The sequence below is a fragment of the Macaca fascicularis genome, chromosome 15 (genome assembly GCF_037993035.2).
Source record: "Macaca fascicularis isolate 582-1 chromosome 15, T2T-MFA8v1.1".
NCBI lineage: Eukaryota > Metazoa > Chordata > Mammalia > Primates > Cercopithecidae > Macaca > Macaca fascicularis.
Genome location: NC_088389.1, coordinates 108565042 through 108589017, shown reverse-complemented (window position 1 = coordinate 108589017; position 23976 = coordinate 108565042). Strand labels below are relative to the sequence as shown.

Genomic DNA, 23976 nt, shown 5'->3' with positions numbered 1-23976 from the left:
CCTTTATATAATACTTGACCACTCTCTGACATTTTCTTATATATTTTATCTCAGCTTTATCGTCACAAGGTTGGTCTTAGAGGAATTCCAAGTACAGCCCCAAACCACCTCACCTTAGACATCTTCTGACTTAAAGAACATGATCTTTTAGCTCTATTACCAGTTTTGTTACATCTTTGACATAAAGTTCTTGTAAGGGGATTTAATTTTTTTTTTCCAGTTTCTTAGCAACTGTTTTATTTTTACAAAATATACCATTTTAATTTGTTAAATTGGGAAAATATAAGTTAGCAATAGGAAAAAGAGAAGTTATTCATCCTACCATCCAGAAATAATCACTTTCAACACATATAAATTTTTCTACCCTACCTCTTTCTATATATTTTGTGTGTGTGTGTGTATGTGTATAAGTATGTGTGTATGTAAGTGCACATTTTCGAGAACTAATATAAGGTTTACATATGAATCTGCAGTCCACTCTTTCCATCTGGCAATATATTATCCACAGTTTTATTTAGTTAAATGTAATAAAACACTTTTTATTTAGTTAAATGTAATAAAACGTTATTTCTCATAGTTGCATAGTCTCCCATCATATGAACGGACTATCATTTATGTTCCCCATTCCTTATTGTTGAATGTTTAGGTTTTGATTTTTTGATGTTTTTAATCAACTATGAATACACGTCCTATAGCTAATATTTGCAACATACATGAGCATTTCCTTGGGGAGAGTTGCTAAGAGTGGAATCACTGGAGCAGAAATGTATACAATATTTTAAGATATGGTAGCTATTGGCCGGGCACAGTGGCTCACGCCTGTAATCCCAGCACTTTGGGAGGCCGAGGAGGGTGGATGAGGTCAGGAGATGGAGACCATCCTGGCTAACACGGTGAAACCCCATCTCTACTAAAAATACAGAAAATTAGCCGGGCGTGGTGTTGGGCACCTGTAGTCCCAGCTACTCAGGAGGCTGAGGCAGGAGAGTGGCATGAACCTGGGAGGTAGAACTTGCAGTGAGCCAAGATCGTGCCACTGCACTCCAGCCTGGGCGACAGAGCGAGACTCCATCTCAAAAAAAAAAAAAAAAAAAAAAAAAAGAAAAGATATGGTAACTATTGTTGAGTTTTTGCAGAAAGCTTTGTGGCTGTTTGTATTTCCCACATTGGTGTATAGAATTCCAGTTTTGCCTTAGATTTCCACATCCCGAATATGAGCATTTAAAAGCATCTTTGCCAGTTTACTACTTGAAAAATATTATGTCATTGCCATTTGAATTTGTTAATTCTTTTAATACTTGTGAGGCTAAATTATTTTTCAGTTGTTACTTTTTTTCCAGTTGCCCTTTTCTTTATTGGGAGATTAAAAAAAATATGACTTGCAAATTTTTAAATACATTTCACTATTAACTCTTTGTACTATTTTACAGATATTTTCTCCCAGTGCGTTAGATCCTTTTTAAAATTTAATTTAATTTTTCTGTTTTAAGAGATGGGGTCTCTGTCACTCAGGCTGGAATGCAGTAGTGTGATCTCTGCTCACTGCATCCTTGACCTCCCAGGCTCAAGTGATCCTCTCCCCTCAGCCGTCCAAGAAGCTAGGATGCCCACCATGCCCAGCTAATTTTTTAATTTTTTTGTAGAGATGGGGCTTTGCCGTGTTCCCCAAGCTGGTCTCAAACTCCAGAGCTTAGGCAATCCACTCACTTTGGCCTCCCAAAAGTGCTGGGACTACAGGTGTGAGCCACTGTGCCCAACCTAGGTCCTATTTTTAAAGGATTGTTTGTTATGGGAGTTCATACACTTTTTATAATCTGTAATATGTACTGTAAGGGGTATTAGGACTATGTACTCCTGCTAATATTCAGATTTTTTTCCATGCCCTATATTCTTCACCTTTATAACTTCTCTTCAGCTTTTTAAATGCTCTTTTACAACCTTCTTCTATTCTAGAATACTTTTAATAGGATCATATGTATGTCCCAGTTTGCCTAGGACTATTGTGGTTTACACATATTGTCCTAGTATAATTTTTAATAGTACCCCTTTTACTCTTAGAAATTATCCTTTTAGGATGATAAATTATATGGTCACCCTAATCATTAAGTGTCAGGACATCAGCGAGTACATAACTGTGAGGTAATTCAATCAGAATCACTTTCTTGGATTTGGTTAAAAAGGGGAGGCTGCAGAAATCAGGTTTGGCACACAGTCTTGTATTCTTAATATGCAAAAGAGTTCAATGGCCATGTTTCAAAACACGCAACATTTTATGATTATAAAATATTCTCTATATGGCATTGTCTGTTTGATTCTTACTAATTCTTGGACAGAATAATTACTTACTCTAAAATTAGGTTGAAATCAAAGTTCCAGAATGAGTTTTTTCACCCAATTGATTATCTGTTATGGCTATTGACTTGTGGTTTGTATTTTTTCTATTTTTTTCTTCGCTTTCTGTGTTACTCATTTCTGGAGATGAGTTGGGAGAGAAAAGGGGGGAACTTATTTAGTATTTTAGAATTATTCATGCTTTATACTATCTCAAGGTGGTGAAATTTATGAGTTTATAGTCAGCAATAGGTTGGAACATCAGCTGTACTCTTCAATTTTTAATAAATTAATTTTCAGTAAGGTGACTAAAATATTCCTAGTGAGTTTTGAGTAAACATATTTAGTTCTTCATGATGCAGTATCAGAATTTTCGTATCAAACTGAAGGCACATGACTCATGCCTAGCCGTTGCATGTATTAACAGAATTTGGAAATTTACTTCTGGCCCAGTGGAGGCTCTGAGGTAGAGTTTCATGGCCATTGCCATAAAAGACTTGTAAATGTGTGTATTTATTCAACATTTCTAGAACCTTCCTTGCCCCTTATTCCATATCCTTAGGAAGGTCATGGGGACACACCTGATATAAAAGAACAGTGAGAAAAAGGTGACACTGGAAGGTGGGATAAACTTGATTTTGTACCCGTGTCTCTCCCAGGTCAGCCTGGGCAGACCCTCACCCACAGAGAACCCTCAAAGCTGCCCTCTCCTCCTTCATGCAGCCATTTGCTACATTGCAGAGGAGCAGGGGGCCCTCTCAGTCCCGTCTGTCAAGTTCCACTGGTCCTCCCACCAGATCTGAAACCTTGCATCAACCAGTATCCAGATTATTTTGTTTCCTGCTTTGAATATTCAGCTGTGCATGCTTAGCAGCGTTTCCCTTCCAATGCCACAGGAAGAAACTTTCCAGAATTGAGATTCTAGCCTCTACGACCTGGAAATGCATTAGACAACGTAACACAGCTAAAAGTGGCCTATCAACTTCACCCTTCACCAGTTTTCCTTCTGGACCCCCCGGTGGTGCTAAAGGCGCTCCCATTTTCTTGGACTCCCAGGTTCAAGCCGTGCTTCTTTCTTGGTCTCGTCTTTCTCTCACTGCGGCACAGACTACAGCCACAACCTGCCTGTTCTATCTTTTCAATATTAAGTCCTTCCTTCTTGCCCATTTTCACCACACAATTTCAGGCTCTTACCTCCTACGTGGGCCTTGCGGTAACTTTCTTTGGTCCCATTTCTTTGTTGTGTTTCTTCCCTGTAAAATTGAACTCTGTTTGTGCCATGCCACTGTCTTCTTCATGAGTCCTATGATGAAGTTCCTACCTGCTCAGAACTTTTCAATAGCATCTCGTAGGCTATTGGATCAGATCCAGACTCTGTCATGTGTTACACAGAAAAAGAACAAAGCAGTTAGATCAGAGCCCCCATATAAATATATATAGTTGGCCTTCTGAATCCATGGGCTGTGTGGATTCAACCAACCTCGGATGCAAAATACTTAAAAATAAGTAACAATAAAAAATAACATAAGTAACTACAGTATAACAACTATTCACATAGCATTTACATTGCATTAGGTATTGTAAGTAATGTAGAGATCATTTAATGTATACAGGAGGATGTGTGTAGTTTGTATGCAGATGCTGTACCATTTTATGTATTAAGCATCTGCAGAGTTTGGTATCCATGGCAGGTGTGAGGTTTGTCCTGGAACCAATCCCCTTGATACCAAGGGACAACTGTACTTGAAAGCCAGAACAAGAAGGAATGCATTTAGCAGCAAGCTTTTCTATCTCTTTTTAAATTTTATGTATGTATTTATTTTTGAGACAGAGTTTCACTCTTGTTGCCCAGGCTGGAGTGCAGTGGCGTGATCTCAGCTCACCGCAACCTCCACCCCCCAGGTTCAAAGGATTCTCCTGCCTTAGCCTCCCTAGTAGCTAGGATTACAGGCACACGCCACCACGCCTGGCTAATTTTGTAATTTTCGTAGAGATAGGGTTTCACCATGTTGGTCAGACTGATCTCAAACTCCCGACCTCTGGTGATCCACCTGCCTCGGCCTCCCAAAGTGCTGGAATTACAGGCGTGAGCCACTGCGCCCAGCCAAATTTTTCTATCTAAGTAGTGTGATGTTTTGAGTACTTAGGTATTTGACAACTCCTTAAAAGTCTCATTACCCAAATGAAAATGTTCTAAAATGGCTTGTGGTGATGCTTGCACATATCTGTATATATACTAAAAATCATTGAACTCTACATTTTATTTTATTTTATGTTATGTTATGTTATGTTATGTTATTTTATTTTATTTTATTTTATTTTTGAGATGTAGTATCTCTCTGTCTCCCAGGCTGGGATGCAGTGGCGCAATCTTGGCTCCCAGCAACCTCCTCATCCTGGGTTCAAGCGATTCTCCTGCCTCAGCCTCCCAAGTAGCTGGGATTACAGGCATGCACCATCACGCCCAGCTAATTTTTGTATTTTTGGTAGAGACGGGATTTCACCACATTGGCCAGGCTGGTCTGGAACTCCTGACCTCAAGTGATCTGCCCGCTTCAGCCTCCCAAACTGCTAGGATTATAGGTGTGAGCCACCACGTCCAGCCAGAACTCTACATTTTAAATGGCTGAGTTGTAGGGTATATATGTGATATCAATAAAGCTGTTATTTAGAAAAAAGTTAATTACCTGTACTTTATAAAATTCCTGTGGCATCTGTTATAGTACAAAACAAGCAATAAGTAATGACTTAATTGTCTCAGCAGTAATATTTATTAAGAAGAATATGTGGAAAAGAAAGAAGAATACTTCATCATTGGAAATTTTCCCACCTCTATATTCTCAACTCTAGTTTGTGGAAGATCTAGAATATTGTAGCAGTCATTTCATTTAGTATGTAGTGTATTGACAGGCTCTAAAAAAAGAGTTGATGGTTAGTATACTTGGGAAAGCCTAAGTACACAGCAGGATAAGAAAGGAATCATTCTAGGGTCAGCATTAGGCTGCAGCTTTTGGTTTTTGAAGCCCTGCCCCAACTCGTGTGTGGGTGTGAGTACGGGGGTATGGGTGTGATTTCACAAACTCCTGGAAATATCACCCAACTTAGTGATGCCTAGTGATTCAATATTTTCTTTTTTTGATTTGTTAAAGTGTTTTGCATTTAGTTGATTTAATTTCTGTTAACTTCCTTATTGGTTCAAGTAAGCAGGTATAGTCTATGTGAGCCACTGTTTTCATTAGATGCCTTAGTGACTTTTTTATCTTTTCTATGATGAAACATTTCAGGGGAAAGGTTGCATAAAAGACAACTGGTTTCTGATTGTTTTTGAAAAAACAGAAACCATGTTTATTATGCTTCCTCCAATGTTATTTTTATGTAGTATTGGGTCAGTGTATTAAAAATAATGTCTGAGTATATACTGCTATAATTCAGATAGCATTTGTTGGGTCATGAGGCCTAAAACAAGAACTATTCCAAGAGCCATACATTATATCTTGGATTATGATGTCTCTTCCCCTTTAACTCTAGTTTTTGTTTCTTGGATCACTTCCATGGGTTGTGGAGCAAGAGGAGAGGCTCAGTTTAAATTAAGAGGCTAATTGGTTTCACTTCCTCATTTTTCAGGCAAATGGTAGGAAGTCATCATATGTGCAGGCTTTACTAAACATTAATAAAATGCACCATTGTATTTAATTTTACTTTCTCAAGGAGTAATTCTGGTTGTAAGAGTGTCCTTTCTTCTTTCCTGCCTGCTTGTTATACATTTCAAGGTGTGATACTTCCGAGCAAAGAGATCCTTCCCTTTGCAGGAAGAAGGCATATTTCCATGTACAATTTATTTAACAGTAAGGAAACCCGCATTTATTTATTTTAGGCTCAGGTTGACTATTGCTATTTCTGAAGAAATTGAAGGGGAAAGATGGGAAGAGAGACTCTTGCTCTGTTAACATTTTGTTGCATATCTGTTCCTGTCACTGGATTGAATACTGGAGGAACATATGGCCTTCAGGTGAAATAAATTAGAGGACAAAATTTAAATTAATGAAACAGACCATAGTGTACCTTTTTTAACTGACTGGTGAAATTGTCTTGACATCAAAATTGATGGTGCCAGACGTTTCACCTCTCTTTTGGACAGCACATGTGAACACACAAGAAGCATCATTGGACTGCTTTGGAGTAATTACAACCTAAAAGAACAGGGACATTTCATGTACCTATCTTCGAAGTCCTCTGAGCATTCACTACCAAGGGGCAACTTCTTATCTCCAATGGCAGATGTTTCGGCTTTTTACAAAAGCTGAATCTTAAAAATTTTTTTGTTTTAGGAGAAGTGAGAACCCAAATGATTTCCTAATGCATCTCTTTATGACGTAGTTGGATTCTGCCAAGTAGCCATTTGGAAATGATTACTTTCAAGAGTCCTTGCTGAGTGGTTTAATGCCAATAATGAGACCCCCAGCAGGTACTGTGGTTTTTTATCAACATCAACATTTCCCCCCAAGAGAGAATTTTAAACTTTAAAATGTGAACAATGCACAGATTTGGCTTGCTTGTACGTGTGTGTTTTAATCATGTTCTTTTTCTTCCTTTAAGAAAAGGGAAATATTTCTTTGAGTATAATTTTCCTTTTCTTTCTTTTTTTTTTTTTTTTTTGGAGACAGTGTCTCATTCTGTCGTCCAGGTTGGAGTGCAGTGGTACGATCTTGGCTCACTGCAACCTCTGCCTCCCGGGTTCAAGTGATTCTCCTGCCTCAGCCTCCCGAGTAGCTGGCACGACAGGCCCATGCCACCATGCCTGGCTAATTTTTGTATTTTTAATGAGACGCGGTTTCACCATGTTGGTCAGGCTGGTCTTGAACTCCTGCCCTCATGATCCACCTGCCTTGGCCTCCCAAAGTGCTGGGATTACAGGTGTGAGCCACCGCGCCCAGCCCTCATTTTCTTTTTAACTGACTGTTAGGTGCCACATGAACAGTGGACTTCTACAAGTCCTTAAAGGTCAGTAACTGCTCTGCATGTGCAGATTCAGTAGCTTTTGTTTTCCATGATACTTTCTGTCTTCCAGATCCTTTTGTGGTTTTATGCGTATTAGGCACACTTGGAACATATATAAGTCCTTCTTAGTATTCTCAGTGTCATTATTCGAAATTACTGGGATAATATTAGCCCAGAAAGCATGCCATGTTCTGCACTCTGAAAATCTGCGTATTTTTTGAGACTTCACAGATCATTGCTTCTCTTAACTGGGGCAGTACTTGGCTGGCTCCCTCTAGCACCTTAATTCCCCTACCTCGAAAGATAATTATTTTTAGAGGCTCAGAGTGAAGAGCCACGTGAGTAAAAGAAAAAAAAATCTTGACATATTAACCTTGAAAGAAGACTACTGTAGTTTTTAGTCAACTTATTTGGATTATTATTTGGACATATACTAAATATGAGGTGATATTCTTGTGAGAAATTTAATAGTTTTTAATGCTGTATAACAATATACAGAGAGGGAAAATGATCATAAAATCCAACGCTGGAGAGAACCCTTGAGGTTATCCAGGCCAATTTGCTCATCCTCAGCTCTCATTGGCCAAGTGGCTATGTGCGGATCCTTGTCTCCTGAGGGCAGGGCTGGGGGGGCCCCTGACTTCAGCTGGTGTTCTTTCTGTGCCACACCTCTGCCTGTAGTGATATCTTGATGAATATGCAATAAGGTGGAAAATGGCATTTCAAATCCATCTTAGGCCTTTTCCTCTGTTATAAATGAAATTCGTTGTTCTCTTTTGAGGAGGGCCACATGAGCCGTTCTATCCTGAGGAAGTATTTGCAGGGTTAATAAGGACTTCAGAGTGCTTTTCAAAAGTGAGTCTCATAATTTCCCAGCCACTGCATTTTTAAAGTGTGCAGTTTATCTTTATGTGTGACCTAACAATCTGGATTGCGTGTGTCATATTTTTTATTATCTGCAAAAAAAAGTTAAATTCTGTGGGTGGTGTATTAAGTTTGAAGGGTTCTTGCCGCTTAAAATCTGTTATTAGTATGACTTTATATTTTTATATCTTCCTGCTTCCCAAATAATGTACAGTGAAGTCCCAGTTTTCTCTAAAAGAAGCGTGCATGTAGCAATGGTGCCACTTTTTTTTTTGAGACAGGGTCATCCTCTGTCACGCAGGAGTGCAGTGGTGCAATCTCAGGTCACTGCAACCTCTGCCTCCAGGGCTCAGGTGATCCACCTCAGCCTCCGGAGTATCTGGGACCACAGGCGTGCACCACCCCGTCTGGCTAATTTTTGTATTTTTAGTAGAGATGGGGTTTCACCATGGGCTGATCTCTAACAATTCACCCACCTTGGCCTCTCAAAGTGCTGGGATTATAGGCATGAGCCACCGCTCCCGGCCAGATGACTTTTTAAATGTGTGTGTGTGTGTGTGTGTTAAGTGTAACTTTAGAGACCAACAAGTTTCTTACCTTTTCTTTAGCTATGGAGATTTATCTCGTAGGAAGTGAAATTGCAACCCAGGTTTTGCAGCCTGCTCTGACTCACACATTAGCAGATGTTCAGTCATGTCTGTGTCCTTGCCTTTGAGGCCCAGAGAATGTAGGACACAAATCGCATCCTCTGTTTCATCCTACGTGGGTAGCCTCCACGTCGATGCAGTGAATCTTCTAGGTGTACAAGAGTGCTTTTTATTGGGATGAACACACATTTCAAACTTAACGTCCTCTTGTTGCAAACCCTTTCCTCCTCAGGCTTCTCTAAGAAGCTAGTGCCTCCATCCATCAAGCCAGACATCAACGAGTTCTCCCTATGCTGTCTCCTCCCTTTTTCACTTCATCCATCTCCAAACTATCCCTCCCCTTGTCAGCCCCACACACACTTTTTAAAGGATTATTTTTGTTTGTTTGGATTGTTGGAATACCTTATTAACTTGTTCTTAACAGTCATCCATTCTTTACTTAGCATAAATCAAGGCCTATTACCTCCCTGGTTCATACTTTCCAAAGCTGTCCAGTGCACTTAGAATAAAATCCAACTTGTTTCGTGAAATATAATGCTCCAGGTGACTTGGCTGTTGCTTCTGTAGCCTGTGCTCCCGCCTTGCCCCCTACCTCTTTGCCATCCACAACCACACTGACCCTCTTGTTGTACCTGCAACATGCCAGCTAAATATGTTCCCACCTCAGCCTCCAGATCAGCTGGTTAACTGCTTGAAATGCTGTTTCCTTCTAATTTTCTTGTTGCTGGTTGTTGATTATTAGCTTTAATGTACCTTCTTAAGAGGGTCTCTCAAAGTGGCAGTCAGGTCAGTCTGTATTTCATTGTCGTTTAATTCTTTAATGCATAGCAGCCATCTCCATTAGATACTTTATTATTCATCTATCAGTGAATCATCTGCTCACACTTGCGTGTTACCTTTGTGACAGTAATGACTGTGTCTGTCCTGTATCCTTGATACTGGAAGAATGTCTGATATGCAGTCTATATCCAACAAAATTAAGAATAAACAAGCTAAAAAATCTCCAAACACTGTGAATGTAAGTACTGAAATGCTGGTGATGGTTATCTCAGTTATTTTGAGAATGGAGAATTTGAGTCAGGGCTGAGACTAGATAAGGTGAATAAAAGCACTTGCCACTGGATCAAAACCAAAGGCAGCTTCTCAGTTGCCAATATGGTGCAGCATAGTACTGTTAATGATCCTGTCTTTATTTTGTTCTTTGTGGATTTGGGGTATTAATTTTGACTTTTAAAAAATTACATTAAAATATTATTTCTCTTGACTACTGAGGTTTTGTTGTCCCCCCACCCAACCCTGCCCTATAGCCTTTTATCAGACTATTCTCTCATTTTTGCACTTGACCTTGCATTGTAAATTATAGCTAACATTTATTATCTATTTCCTACCAGGCACTGCTTTACTTGGATTAGCTAATTGAAAACTCAGAGCAGAGCTGTGAACTAGGTGATGGTATTTGCAGACAAGGAAACAGGCTTAGAGAGGACAGGTAATTTACCCAAGTCCACAGGGCTATTAAGAGGAGGAACTGGAGTAGGTAGCGTATGCGTAACATGTAAGTAGGAATAGATGTATAAAGTGGAAGAGAGTATTTAACATCCTGGAATATTTTCACTACTGTTCTTGAGAGTTCTTTTTTTGTGTGTGTGTGTTGGAGTCTCGCTCTGTCACCCATGCTGGAGTGCAGTGGCGCGATCTCAGCTCACTGCACACTCCGCCTCCTGGGCTCATGCCGTTCTCCTGCCTCAGCCTCCCGAGTAGCTGGGCCCACAGGTGCCTGCCACCATGCCTGGCTAACTTTTTGTATTTTTAGTAGAAACGACGGGGTTTCACTGTGTTAGCCAGGATGGTCTCGATCTCCTGACCTCATGATCTGCCCGCCCCAGTCTCCCCAAGTGCTGGGATTACAGGCGTGAGCCACCGCGCCCGGCCAGAGTTCTTTAAATAAATTGGCAGTGAGCAAAAATCTAATGCTTAGGGATGGAAATGCGGACCTGCTGGTTGTGTAAGGAAGAGAAGGAGGGAACAGAATGAATGTCATTGAGATGCTTGTAGGACAGTGGTCCCCTATCATTTTGGTACCAGAGACCAGTTTTGTGGGCAATTTTTCTAGGGATGGGGGTCGGGCTCGGGGGTTGGTTTCGGAATGAAACTGTTCTACCTCAAATCATCAGGCATTAAATTCTCATAAGGAACGTGTAACCTAGATCCTTCGCATGCACAGTTCACAGTAGGGTTCGTGCTCCTATGAGAATCTAATGCACAGGAGGCATAGTTCAGGCAGTAGTGCTCACTTTCCTGCCGCTCACTTGCTGTGCAGCCCGGTTCCTAACAGGCTGGTGACTGGTGCTGGTCTGTGGCCCTGGGGGTTGGGACTGCTGCTTTGGGATACTCAATATGCTTCATGTATTTTTTTGATCACCATTTAGGGGCACATTAGAAGATATGAAAAAAATTCCTGTTGAGGCCAGACACTCCTGAGACCATGTGACCTTAAAGTATGTAATGACTTTGAGAAAAAGTTTTTTAGTAAAAAAAAAATCACTGCATACCACACATCAAAATATGTGTTTTTATTTTGTTAGTTAATTGTAAAAGGTAAAACCTTGAAAGCTAGAATAAAATATATATGTTTGAGCCCTTTTTAAGACATAAATGAAAGAAATCACTAAAGGAAAGCTTAGATGAATGACTGTAATCATTTCTTTCATAGTGTAAATTTATGCATCAGTTTTGTCAACAATGAAAATAAAATGACAAATTGGGGAAATATTTGTAAATGAGCATTAATTTTGTGTTTAAAAACTACATTGTTTTAAAAAACGAATAGGAAAAACAGCAAGTCCTGAAATGAAAAGGGCAAGTTCATAGAAGAAATAAAAATGAACAAGAAAAGTATGAAGCATGTTTCTTCTCAAAAGTAAAGATGTAAATTAAATTTAGTTCTGTCTCTCAGATTTGTAGGAGTTAAAAAATACAGTATTTTCAAAAGTGGGATGGGGGATGGGTCTGTGCTTGAGTCAGCTGGTACAGTTACAGGACTGCCAGATCCTTCACAAAGATTACATCCTTGGGCTAATACATTTCTATGATACTCTCCTAAGGAAGTAGAGATTGAGGCAGAGATTTTTGTTTAGGGATGTTTACCAGAGCATTATTCACAAAAGCAACAAATTAGAAACGCTCAAAATGTGTTATGACGGGGTAATTTTTAAATTATCACACGTCTTTATGATTTTTTTTCAGATAATTTCTGAAGAATAATTAGTATCAGAGAATAATTGTCACAGTATATTAAGTGAAAAATAACAAAGTACTGTTGCAGGTTTAAAAAAAAATGTTTTTTTGTAACAGGGTCTTGCTTTGTCACCCAGGTTGGAGTGCAGTGACTCGATCTCTGCTCACTGCAGCTTTCGCTGCTTGGGTTCAAGCGATTCTCCCCCCTCAGCCTCGCAAAGAGACTACAGGCGCACAGCACCACACCGGGCTAATTTTTTTTTGTATTTTTAGTAAAGACAGGGTTTCACTATGTTGCCCAGGCTGGTCTCGACCTGACCTCAAATGTCCCACCTGCCTCGGTGTCTCTCAGTGCTGGGATTAGTGGCATGAGCCACCACGCCCAGCCTGTTGCAGTTTTATTTTAGAAGTAGAACAGGAATAAGTACATTTACCTAGAAAAAAAAAAAAAAGACTGGAAAGAAATACATCAAAATGTTCAAATTTTAAAATAATATTCTATAACAAATACTCGTAAGTTTTATTAATAGGAAAAATGTTTAGTGTATGAGGACACAAGATCAGGAGCTCTGGACAGATAAGAGACCTTGGTAGGTTCCAGTCTTATCTTCTCCCTCATTAGCTGTCACCCAGCAGAATCTGTGAATGAGTCAGTTCCCTCCTTTATAAAATCAGCGGGTTCAGGGCTTCTCAAACCTTTTGTCCAAAATACATCCAGAGGCAGAGCAGGTGAACATGTACTCTTAGGGGGAAAGAATGGGAATAAGTTGAGCAGATTGGCTCAAAGTAACTTGCTGAACAAGTTTTAGCATGAAAACTCATGTAATCTTCCTGTTCTCCAAATTATACTGATGCTAGTTTTAAAAAATTTAAAACTTGAGATATGTATATACCGTAATTTACCATTTTATTTTTATTTATTAGAGACAGAGTCTCACTCTTGCCCAGGATGAAGTGCAGTGGTGCGATCTCAGCTCACTGCAACGTCCACCTCCCTGATTCAAGCGATTCTCCTGCCTCAACCTCCCGAGTAGCTGAGATTATAGGCGCCTCACCACGTCTGGCTAATTTTTATATTTTTAGTAGAGACGGGGTTTCACCATGTGGGCCAGGCTGGTCTTGAACTCCTGACCTCAAGTGATCCGCCCACCTCAGCCTCCCAAAGTACTGGGATTACAGGCGTGAGCTACTGCGCCGGGCCTAAAACTTACCATTTTAAATGTATAAATTTATGTTTTTTAGTATATTCAGGAAGTTCTGCAATCAACTGATGTTAGTTTTTAATACACAAATGTTTACTACCGGCACTGCAAGAAAATGCTCTCATACCTTTGAGTAACCTTGGATGATCAGGTGACTCTTCTGGGAGGATTGTACCACACTGAGAAGTCCAGGACTACATGACCTTCTGATACATTCAGTAAATGAATTTTCAGTGTGTTTTGCCTATCTTTTCCTTTAAAACAACTTAACTGGATTAATTATTATTAATAGTCCTGGTTACTACTAAATTAATGTCCAGTTTCCACTTGTAGTTGGTTATACTAAATTCAGTTCTGTTCTGTGTTACATTTTAGAAATTGTCTCGGATCTTCTGCAAGACCATGGTGGGGACAAATGGTTAACTGTACTCAACTCTTGCCCTCAACAGACAGTCATTAAAAGATGGGAAGTTATGGCGACTTTAGTCTTAGAGCTGCTGTGTTTCAAATGCAGGTTTTTTATCTAAGTGGAGGAAAATGTGCAGAAAACAGAATACAGATATTTTAAAGGAGATATAGCCTGGAATGTGGACAACACATGGATTGAGTTTTGACTCAGTGCTATTGAATACTTTTATCTTTGCAGATGTGGATTGATGATGTGCTTATTGGTAGAAAATTTCTCCTTGAAATTTCTAGTTCTGCTTTTTCCGAGTGTATGTGAAAGTAGCCCAAGTTCAGATGAGGTGGTGCTGAGATTTCATGTTTCAAACTGTTAGCTTAAACCAGTGGACCTGAAGTACAGTTACTCTATAATTCAGCTCTGTGAGTCTTGGGTTTTGTTCTTGGCTGTTGTTTATCTGGGTACTGGCCAGTTAAGAGAGTGGGGCGGGGACATTTGTCCTGAGCTTCCCATTCATTAAGGTCTTCAGATTAAACTTCTGATAGTTTGACAATATATTCAGATACAGTCATGAAAGGCCCTGGCAGTGTGAAATAAATACATTCATTGTATAGCTTTAAATGCCACCGTTTTGGTAACTGTTTTGGCATAACAGAGACCCTTGGGAAAAAAAAGTAGAAGTGGTACAGGCTTCCCTCAGTCTGTGAGAGGCCCTGGTAAGGTGTGTTTTCTGCCCCCACCCCCTTTTTTTATTCTTCAGAATAAAGATGATGAACCATGTAGACCCTTGAAGTTCCTGGTAGTATTCAGTGATTGTTTTCAGGGCCCTTGTATGGAAATGGGCACCAACATCCTTCAGAGCAGTGGCAGTAATAACTGACATTTTTTAAGCATTGAGCAATGCTTCTGCATATGTGGTTTGGCCTTGGCAGCTCTTTTGATAACATAATAGCCCAAGCTTGAAGCCAGTTCAAGTGAGAGAAAGAACCAATAAGTCCGTGCTTTCAACAATAAATGCTAATTTATTACCGTTAAGAAGGTAACATGTAATTGGATTTAAAATGGTCATTTTTGACAACTATTTGCAGACTACATCATGCAAATAGGCAAAATTATCAGTGTTAACATATATATGGTTTATGTGAATCAGACACATAGAGTAAATACAGATTTGTGGCAGAACTTGTATGTGGGAATCCTGTTGTGTTGAAAAGATCTTGGGGGGATTAAAAAAGGCCTAAAATGGAAGCATCAGATTGTGTGAGAGGGTGTGTGCCTAATGTGATGTATTCTTTTTTTTTTTTTTTTTTTTTTTTTTGAGAAGGAGTCTTCCTCTGTCGCCCAGGCTGGAGTGCAGTGGCACAATCTCCACTCACTGCAAGCTCCGCCTCCCGGGTTCACGCCATTCTCCTGCCTCAGCCTCCCATGTAGCTGGGAATACAGGCGCCTGCCACCGCACCCGGCTAATTTTTGTATTTTTAGTAGAGACGGAGTTTCACCGTGTTAGCCAGGATAGTCTCGATCTCCTGACCTCGTGATCCACCCATCTCGGCCTCCCAAAGTGCTGGGATTACAGGCATGAGCCACCACGCCTGGCCCTAATGTGATGTATTCTAACAGTTTACAAAGTGATACACTGTATCACAGTATATTGAGTTTGTGTTTGATGTTTGTTCTGATGGAAGGAGATATGAAATGAACTGGGGATTGCTGTCTGTGCTTTATCCTGATCTGGCGAGTAGGGAAGAAAAATTAGTATTCCTTACAGCCAATTATGCACACTGGATGAAGTGGCCTTTTTCATAGCATCGTTCTTAAATAGTCTTATTTCTGGGTAATCTCATTTCTGGGTATTTAGATGAGCTGGGATAAGGAAAGGCAGAGTACTTGCCTGAAGGTACAAATAACGTTTATGGGGATATTTTCAAGTCATATTTATATAGACCATTGAAAGAAAGAGCAGGGTTTTTCCTGGGACTCACACCCTTGTGTGTGTTCATTTGCTTGTTAAAGTTATTAAATAACTTGATTGGGGATATATTTAAACTAGCAAAAATGGGATCCTTATCCCTCCGCCAGACTTTTTATGTAAGGGCTTGTCGCTAGATTTTATAGTACCAGTGGTCTTGGAAACAGAATCATATTTCTTTAGATTGGTCAGAGTTATTTGTGCTTTTCATTGCCCTATGCTGTGAAAAGACGTTAGTCATCACTGCATTCTTGAAATAATCTACTAGTAGAAAAGTCTGCTTTTTTTCATTCAGAGATAGAGAATTGTGAAGTCTCTTATACTTTTCCTTTTCATGTGGCCTTAGGAAACAACATAATTTTATGTAATTTGGGAACAGCTGTTTTTTTATTATACCAAAATTTTTCATACTAATCAGGACTAGATTGTTAAAATGTCCATTTCAAACTCAGAGTATTGTATGATTCTATAAAAATAGGAGAATGACACATGAAATTTGGCTTATACATTTGTTAAGAATAATTCATTTATCTGTCATAGAACTGTATGGAACAAAGAAGCTGAGGTTTTTTCTTTGTTGATGTTTTAGTCCATATGCATTTGGCCTTCCCTATTTGCGGGTTCCATATCCATGGATTCAACCAATGTTGGATAGAAAATATTGTATAAAAACCATAAAAACAATACAACAGTAAAAATAATACAAATGACAATACAGTATGACAGCTATTTACATAGCATTTACATTGTATTAGGTATTACAATTTAGAGATATTTTAAAGTATATGGGGGATGTGTATAGGTTATATGCAAATATTATACCATTTTATATCAGGGACTTGAGCACCCTTGGGTTTTGGTGTCCAAAGAGGGGAATTCTGAAACCAATCCCTTGTGGATACCAATGTATGACTGTGCTTTTTGGCTGAATTCTGTTCTAGTGCCAAATAATACCTTAATTTCCTACTTGTATTACTCTACCTACAATATGTGCATCATGCAGATTTTTCTTACGCGAAGGTTTGCTTTCACTTTGAATTCACAACATTTGTATAATAAAATCAAAGTGTAAACATTAAGTTCTTGAGTGAAATTTACCTGGAACTTAGGGCTGGTCAATTGGAAGATGGCACCAAGATTCAAAATGGGTTCCTTTAATTGAAATAGTATTCAGAAATTCGAAATTAGCTTAAAGGGAGAAAAAAATGGGTTTAGTCAAAGCCCGGATGAGATATTTTTAAATTGTGGGCAATAGAAGTGAATTATCCTGGATTTAGGATAGTTGTGAAAATCATGCCCAGCCCTGTTTCTTTATCATGATTGGCTTCCAGAAGTGTGTCATGAGAATGAGTTACTGAATAGAAAACACTTTGTAAATAAAAGATTTATAGGGCACAGGACAGAGGAGAAAGAGAGGATGCCCTCCATTCCCTTGTATTCCTTGTCCTTCATCTGATTGGTATTTGTACTAGTCAGAGTTCCAGAAGGAAGCGGATGGCACACTCCAGTGTGGGGATTGAGGAGTGGAGTAGGTGTAAGTAACTTGTATGAGCTGGTGCAGTTACCTGGGGGCCAAGCAATAGCTGGACAAGGCAGCAGTTGTTGGAACCCAGAGAGAGCAGCGGTATGGAGAGGGCCACCCAGCAGGAGCTGGAACCTCTTGAAGTCAACATAGCACACCTGTGCTTACTGCAGAGCGGAAGCTAGGAGAATAAATGCCCTTTCCTTTTTCTCCTGCTCTCTGGTTTCCTGTTGGCTAAACCCAAGCAGAAGGCAGAGTATAACAAAGCTGTTGAAATCCCTATTGGTCAGCCTCCTGGGGGTACCCAGCAAGATGAGATGGTGGAGAAAGGATCCCTGGGCGTGTTTCTGGCAACAGGAAAATATCTTAGGGTTGATTGTTTGATTGTTTTTTCTTTTCTTTTAATTTCTCCTAATTCACTTATCAGTCACATGTTTGGCCCCTACTTGGAGTCTACATTAGTGTGATATCCAGTGTGTGGACAGTGCCCAGGGACTTGGTGACTAGATCCAAAGAAGTGCCAAATGTTGACTGCTCTTGCCCAAAGTGATTTCAATTAACCACATACCAGTGTGCTTATACTTCATGTGATACTTTCTCTTTTTTTGTGGGGGTAGGGTAGTTACAAGTATATGCAGGTGACCAGGAGAAAAAAGGTCCTGTTGCCTGATATTAACCTCACAAATCAGGATTTCTTCTGTTTTTATTGTGAATTAATGGTTGTTTACACTTAGGCCCTCAGAGCAAGCCTTTGGCTGTGGGATCGTGATAATAAAGAAGCAATCTATGGGAGAGTAAATATACTAGTTTCTGCAAATCATTGGTTGATAATGAGAAACAATTTTAGTAGCTTCATTTCTATTAGAGAAATGGTAGGTTTCAGCCACTTTATGCTTTTGTCCACTATTCATGTTGGAATTATAAAATACTCATTTTAAACTTTCTGAATTAATCCTGTTAAATTGGGGTGATAGCATTCACATTACAGCTGTTAATTTATATTTCTACGAGTTCCAGATCACTTTACTAAAAGTAATAGGGAAATTATTATAAAGGAATCAGCCACTGCAGGACTCTATGGCTAGAAATACCTTTCATTGTAACTGTGTGAGGGCTATGTATTTACCAAGACATCTGCAGTCATTTAAGAGGCTTCTATGAAAACTGTAATACTTAATTGAAATTTTGTGATTGTTTATAAAGATAGTAATGAAATCCAACCATCAGAAAAACAAAATGAATTTAGGACAGATGGCATATTACTAGCTTTTATTTTTTTTCTCCCTCCTTCCTTCCTTCTCTCTCTTCCTCCTTTCCTTCCTTTCTCTCTCTCTTCCTTTCCTTCCCTTTCTTTCTTTGTTTTTCTCAGCTTTGTAGTGAGGAAATGGCATTAAGGACCCTGGTGATAATGGCCATTGTGTGTTTCATTCTGTTATTCCGTCTTTAATATCCAAATTGGCACTTTTATTTTCTTCATATTTTTGGGGTAAGATAAAGACAGTTACTGTTTTGGAGATCTCAAGGAAATTTGAGAGGGAGTGAGAAACAGGCCCTGAGAAAGGACACATGAAAATGACCACTTACATTTAGAAAAATGAAGTTTTTCGATTTGGATTCATTGTAGAAGAAATATGCTGTCATTTTGTGAAGTGATCCCATTTTTCTGTCTTGTCTTCTTCCCAGCGACATGCATAGCTCTGTTAGGGATTACCTTCAGGCTTATGGTAACAGAAAAGTAATATTGAAGATGTGAAAAAGGAGATAGCACAGAAGGAAAAAAAGCTAATCACAATAAAAAGAAGGAAAAAAAGCTAATCACAATACATTTCTATATAATGTTACTAGTCAAGAATGGGGAGAGAGAAGAAGAACCACCGTTGCTTTCCTGAATTAGGTGATTCCTTGGAATAACTCAGTCAACCAGCCCCCTACCAGAAATAAATTCAGGGGATATGTGGTATCTAGAAAAATGATTCTTCTTCTTGCCTTACCAGGATACTGTGTTCTTATGCCTCATTTTAATATTGGAGAAAATGGGCTGGGTGTTGAGAGGCAAGGCTGGTGCACCCCTTGAGGCTAGGAGTTCACAGCCAGCCCAGTCAACCTAGTGAGAACCTGTCTCTACAGAAATTTAAAAAAAAAAAAAAAAATTAGCTGGGCATGGTAGTGCATGCTTGTAGTTCCAGCTACTTGGGAGGCTGAGGTGGGAGGATCAAGAGACTGAGATGCGATTTCTTTATCTTAGGAGTTCAAGGCTGCAGTAAGCTATGATCACACCACTGCGTTCCAGCCTGCGTTACAGAGCAAGACCCTGTGTCTAAAAAAAATAAAATAGAGAACGTGTCTAGAAATTTTTAGGCCTTTTTTTTCTTATCTCTGTCTGAATACCTTTTGTGTAAGTGCACTGTCATTTCCAGATTCAAATCCTGGCTAATCAACCCAGTGTCCTGGAAGCGTTTCAGATATTCTCCAGGGAACAGAGCTTTATCAGGTTTTACCATGTTCAAAAGATGCTGTTGTCATTGTTTCTTGCAAGATACATGGTTACAAATGACTATCAAAATTCAGTGCTGAGTGGTTTCCAAAGAGGTGACAGGTTTGGGTTTTTTGTTGTTGTTGTTGGAGGTCATCTGCCTTTGAAATATACTCTCTCCCTCTAATTTTGCTGAATGTTCACCATAGGTAGCGTTTCCAATTCTAGAATTGCTCCTCTCAGCAGGCCATCTGGGGATGCTAAACCAAGGCATGGTATTTGGTTTAGTTATCTGAGAGACTGAGATGGCGCTGTGGTCTGATGAGCTGCTATTGTTCCTCTTTCAGGGACAGGAGAGAGTGGCAAGAGTACGTTTATCAAGCAGATGAGAATCATCCATGGGTCAGGATACTCTGATGAAGATAAAAGGGGCTTCACCAAGCTGGTGTATCAGAACATCTTCACGGCCATGCAGGCCATGATCAGAGCCATGGACACACTCAAGATCCCGTACAAGTATGAGCACAATAAGGTAGGTGCGACTCTTCATCGGAGCAGTCGGCTGAATGGTCCAGGTGTTCACAATAGTGTGACAACACGAGTAGTGTCTTCACATGTCTGGAGTGCATAGGGGGATTTGGAAATATACATTTTCCATCCCATCATAAATGAGACTTTTAATAGATAATAAGTTTTTGATAAATGTCTTTTTCCTAAACCTCTAGAGTTACACCTATAAAAAACAGATTTTTATTTTTAGTGATGTCAATGAAAGGCATATTTGGATGTTCAGCAATAAATATTTTCAGGTTTAAAATTTGGGGAAGCACATTATGTTAAGGAGACAGTTTGTTAAGTATCATAAATTGGCCAAAGTCAGGGATTTCAAAGAGGTGGTGGTGGCCTTGCTTTTTAACAAATTGAAAAAAGAATGAAAACAACTTAAAACCATTCAGTCTGGTTTAACTTTGAATTTTGTGATTTTCTTTCAGTAGTACCACAGGCTTCATTTGATTTCAAAATAGGCCCATCGATCACTTCCAATAACCTTTCCAACACATTTCCCTGCCATTGTGTTAAAGTAACAGAAACTTCTAAAACCACTTGAAAAAGGATTGGGGGAAAAACCCCTCAAAGTTTAGCTTTTTAGAAAATAAGCACACTTCCAGTATCCTCTAGCATTATTTCTTGGTTGAAGTAAAATACCATCCCCCTTCTCCCCAACATGAAAATAAATGCTATAATTGCCCATCCTCTAAATATTAAAGAGATGTAATACCAAACAAGATTGGTATATCTGAGGGTTGCCCATGTTTGAATTTATGCTGCAGTTGTCCTGCATAAAGCTCGTAGGCAGGACCTGGACCTGCACCCAGGGTGTGACTGTCTGTGCTGAGGCCCCCAGCCCGAGGGAAGGGATATCCATTTGGAATTTGTTAGCAATGTCTTTGTTGTCTTCAGAAGTCTTCATTGCCTTCCTGTTAATCAATACATCCCCCATAGGTGCAGTCTTTGCTCCTCAGGGATTTTAGGTATGCTGATCCTGTAAGTAAGCCTTGCCTTTTGTTGATAAAACCCTGCATTTATACCTGTAATTATTTTAGAGTCTTCAATAAGAAATTTTCATTCTCTCAGTACTTTTGATAAATCTACTGTGAAGGATGTTTCCATGTACCAAGATCAGTAGGCAATAGCAAGAAGTTGGGATGTCCAGTGGGACTCATAGATTTAACTCACAAAATGAACCCACAGCTAAAATAAGGCAATTCTGTATACCTTTGCCTCTGTTACCATCCAAAGGCTTCTATAATAAAGTACCAAATCATCTGAAAATCAGGCATTTGTTTTTCGTAGATGGTTCCTTGAAATTAACACTGGTTTCTTACCTAACTGATACTTTCATACCTGGTTTTCCAGTGGCAACAGGAATCTTTCCACAAATAGCAAAGAGACCTACCACAAATAATTCCTCCTGCTTTTATTTTCAAGAGTGAAAAAGAACTGGGCAAGTTTTTGAGCCCAGGAACATGGTAATTGAGCCAGAGTAAGCTGCATGGATACATCTAAGTAGTCTGAATTTGAGAGAATCAGGGTTCTCCCTGCCCCAAGAAATCTCAGTGGTTTTTGAAATCGTTAGCATGCTTGTTTCCTTGTAGTTGTAATTGTGTTTATTTTGTTTGTTGTTTATGTTTTTAATACCAGCGAGTTTTCCAGTTTACAGTCAGTTGGTAATACGATGATCTTATGAATTCTGCCTGACTTACCGTATGTGTGCTATTGTTTTTTATATATACACACCATAGTGCCAGTTTACACACTAAAATATAATCTCCCTGAATTTTATCCCCCAAAATCTTATTTCTTAGATGTTCCAGAAGAATCCTTCAGGACCTTGCCCTGTTGGTAGATTTTCATATGAAGATCATTTATTATACAGTCATGTAGATGTTAAAGATGGGGTGGAATTTATGCCTTATTCACGTAACACATTGAAGAATATTTAACACTGTGTGTTATTTGAACTTTTCATGTCAATTTTTTTTTTTTTTGAGACGGAGTCTTGCTTTGTCATCAGGCTGGAGTGCAGTGGCACGATCTCAGCTCGCTGCATCTTCCGCCTCTCAGGTTCAAGTGATTCTCCTGCCTCAGCCTCCCAAGTAGCTGGGACTACAGGCGCGCACCACCACACCCAGCTAATTTTTGTATTTTTAGTAGAAACGGGGTTTCACCATGTTGACCAGCATGGTCTTGATCTCTTGACCTTGTGATCTGCCTGCCTCGGCCTCCCAAAGTGTTGGGATTGCAGGCATGAGCCACCGCGCCCGGCCTCATGTCAGTTCTAATTGAGTAGACATTACTGTGTTGAATAGTATTTAAGTTATAAATTGACATCATAAAAAGTTACAATATATGAGTTTCCCTCGGATACCATAATTATCCTCATAAATCCTCCTACATATCATGACTTTAGTGTTTGATGACCTCCCAATTTCCCATGTTTAACCCCCTTTCATTCATGATACAAATGACTTTCACCTTTGTTTCTTTTTCTTTATATCATATACATGTTCTAAAGTGTCACTCTCCCCTTGCTTCATCAATTAACTTTCTGAACTCTGCCCACTCCTTGCCTTTGTTTATGCTTGTTAAGGACATCATGTCTACTCCTTCCTGTTCAGCATAGCGACCTCTTCTTCCTAGAGTTCTGTAATCACCTGCCAACCCCTCATAGTGTTAAGTAATCCTACCCTTCTTTAGCATATCCATAGTGAAGTGTTGGTAATTGCCTAGCTTGTATTGATTATGGTGACTTGGGTGTTGATCTTATTTTCATCACTAGATTCTGAGCTCCTTGAAAGTCAGTCTTCATCAGTTCCATCTTTTCATTCTTCATTGTCCCTGGCATTATATCTTGTACATAGTAGGTGCTCAAAAAATACTTCTTTTTGAATAGGTAAATTATTTGTGGCCAGGTATGGTGACTCACGCCTGTAATCCTAGCACTTTTGGAGGCTAAGGCGGGCGGATCACCTGAGGTCAGGAGTTTGAGACCAGCCTGGCTAACATGGTAACCCCATCTCTACTAAAAGTACAAAAATTAGCCAGGCGTTTTGGCACATGCCTGTAATCCCAGCTGCTTGGGAGGCTGAGGCAGGAGAATTGCTTGAACCCTGGAGGCGGAGGTTGCAGTGAGCTGAGATCATGCCACTACACTGCAGCCTGGGCAACAGAGCAAGACTCCATCTCAAAAAAAAAAAAAAAAATTATTTGTGAGCTTAACAATTGAGAGTCTCTTCGTCTGCCCCAAAGTTGTCAAAATGATTATTCAAATCAACAAATAACTCTTGACATCCCTGTGCATAAGGGAATAAAGGCTATATTCTGTCAGGGATGCAGAAAAGTTCCATCAGGGCTGGACAGAAATTTACAATCCAGAAAGGGAGAAGGGCAGATCTGAGGGAGGGACACATTGGGGAGAAGGAATGGCTATAGTAAATGATCAGAAGGGATTTGCATGTGATGTAGATATCTGCCAATTTAGCTTGAGTGGAATTCTTATAGAGGAGGACTAGAAAATGGTTTAGGATGTTTCATGAACAATTTTGCATCTGGGCTAAATTTGGCTTTTATTTTCTGTGTTTATTATCTTAATAATAATATTTTATGTTTTGGTTAGAATTTTCTGTAGAAATTTCTGTTTACAAAGGTATATTATAATTTATAAATAGTCTAAGGAATTTGGTGTATATTTGATTAACAGTTACATGGAGGTATCACATTCTGATTTATATTATTGTGACACTAAAGATATAAAATAAATAACTATTTT

General features: G+C 39.4%; 1 protein-coding gene across 2 annotated transcripts in view; it reads left to right on the top strand.

The window, feature by feature from the left end:
• Positions 1 to 23976, top strand: part of GNAQ (G protein subunit alpha q) — a 324147-nt gene that overhangs the window by 97597 nt on the left and 202574 nt on the right. For both annotated transcript variants that reach the window (XM_005581977.5, XM_065530726.1), the window contains exon 2: positions 19994 to 20178. In XM_005581977.5, coding sequence (XP_005582034.1) covers positions 19994 to 20178 — 185 coding nt within the window. The remainder of the gene's footprint in view (positions 1 to 19993; positions 20179 to 23976) is intronic.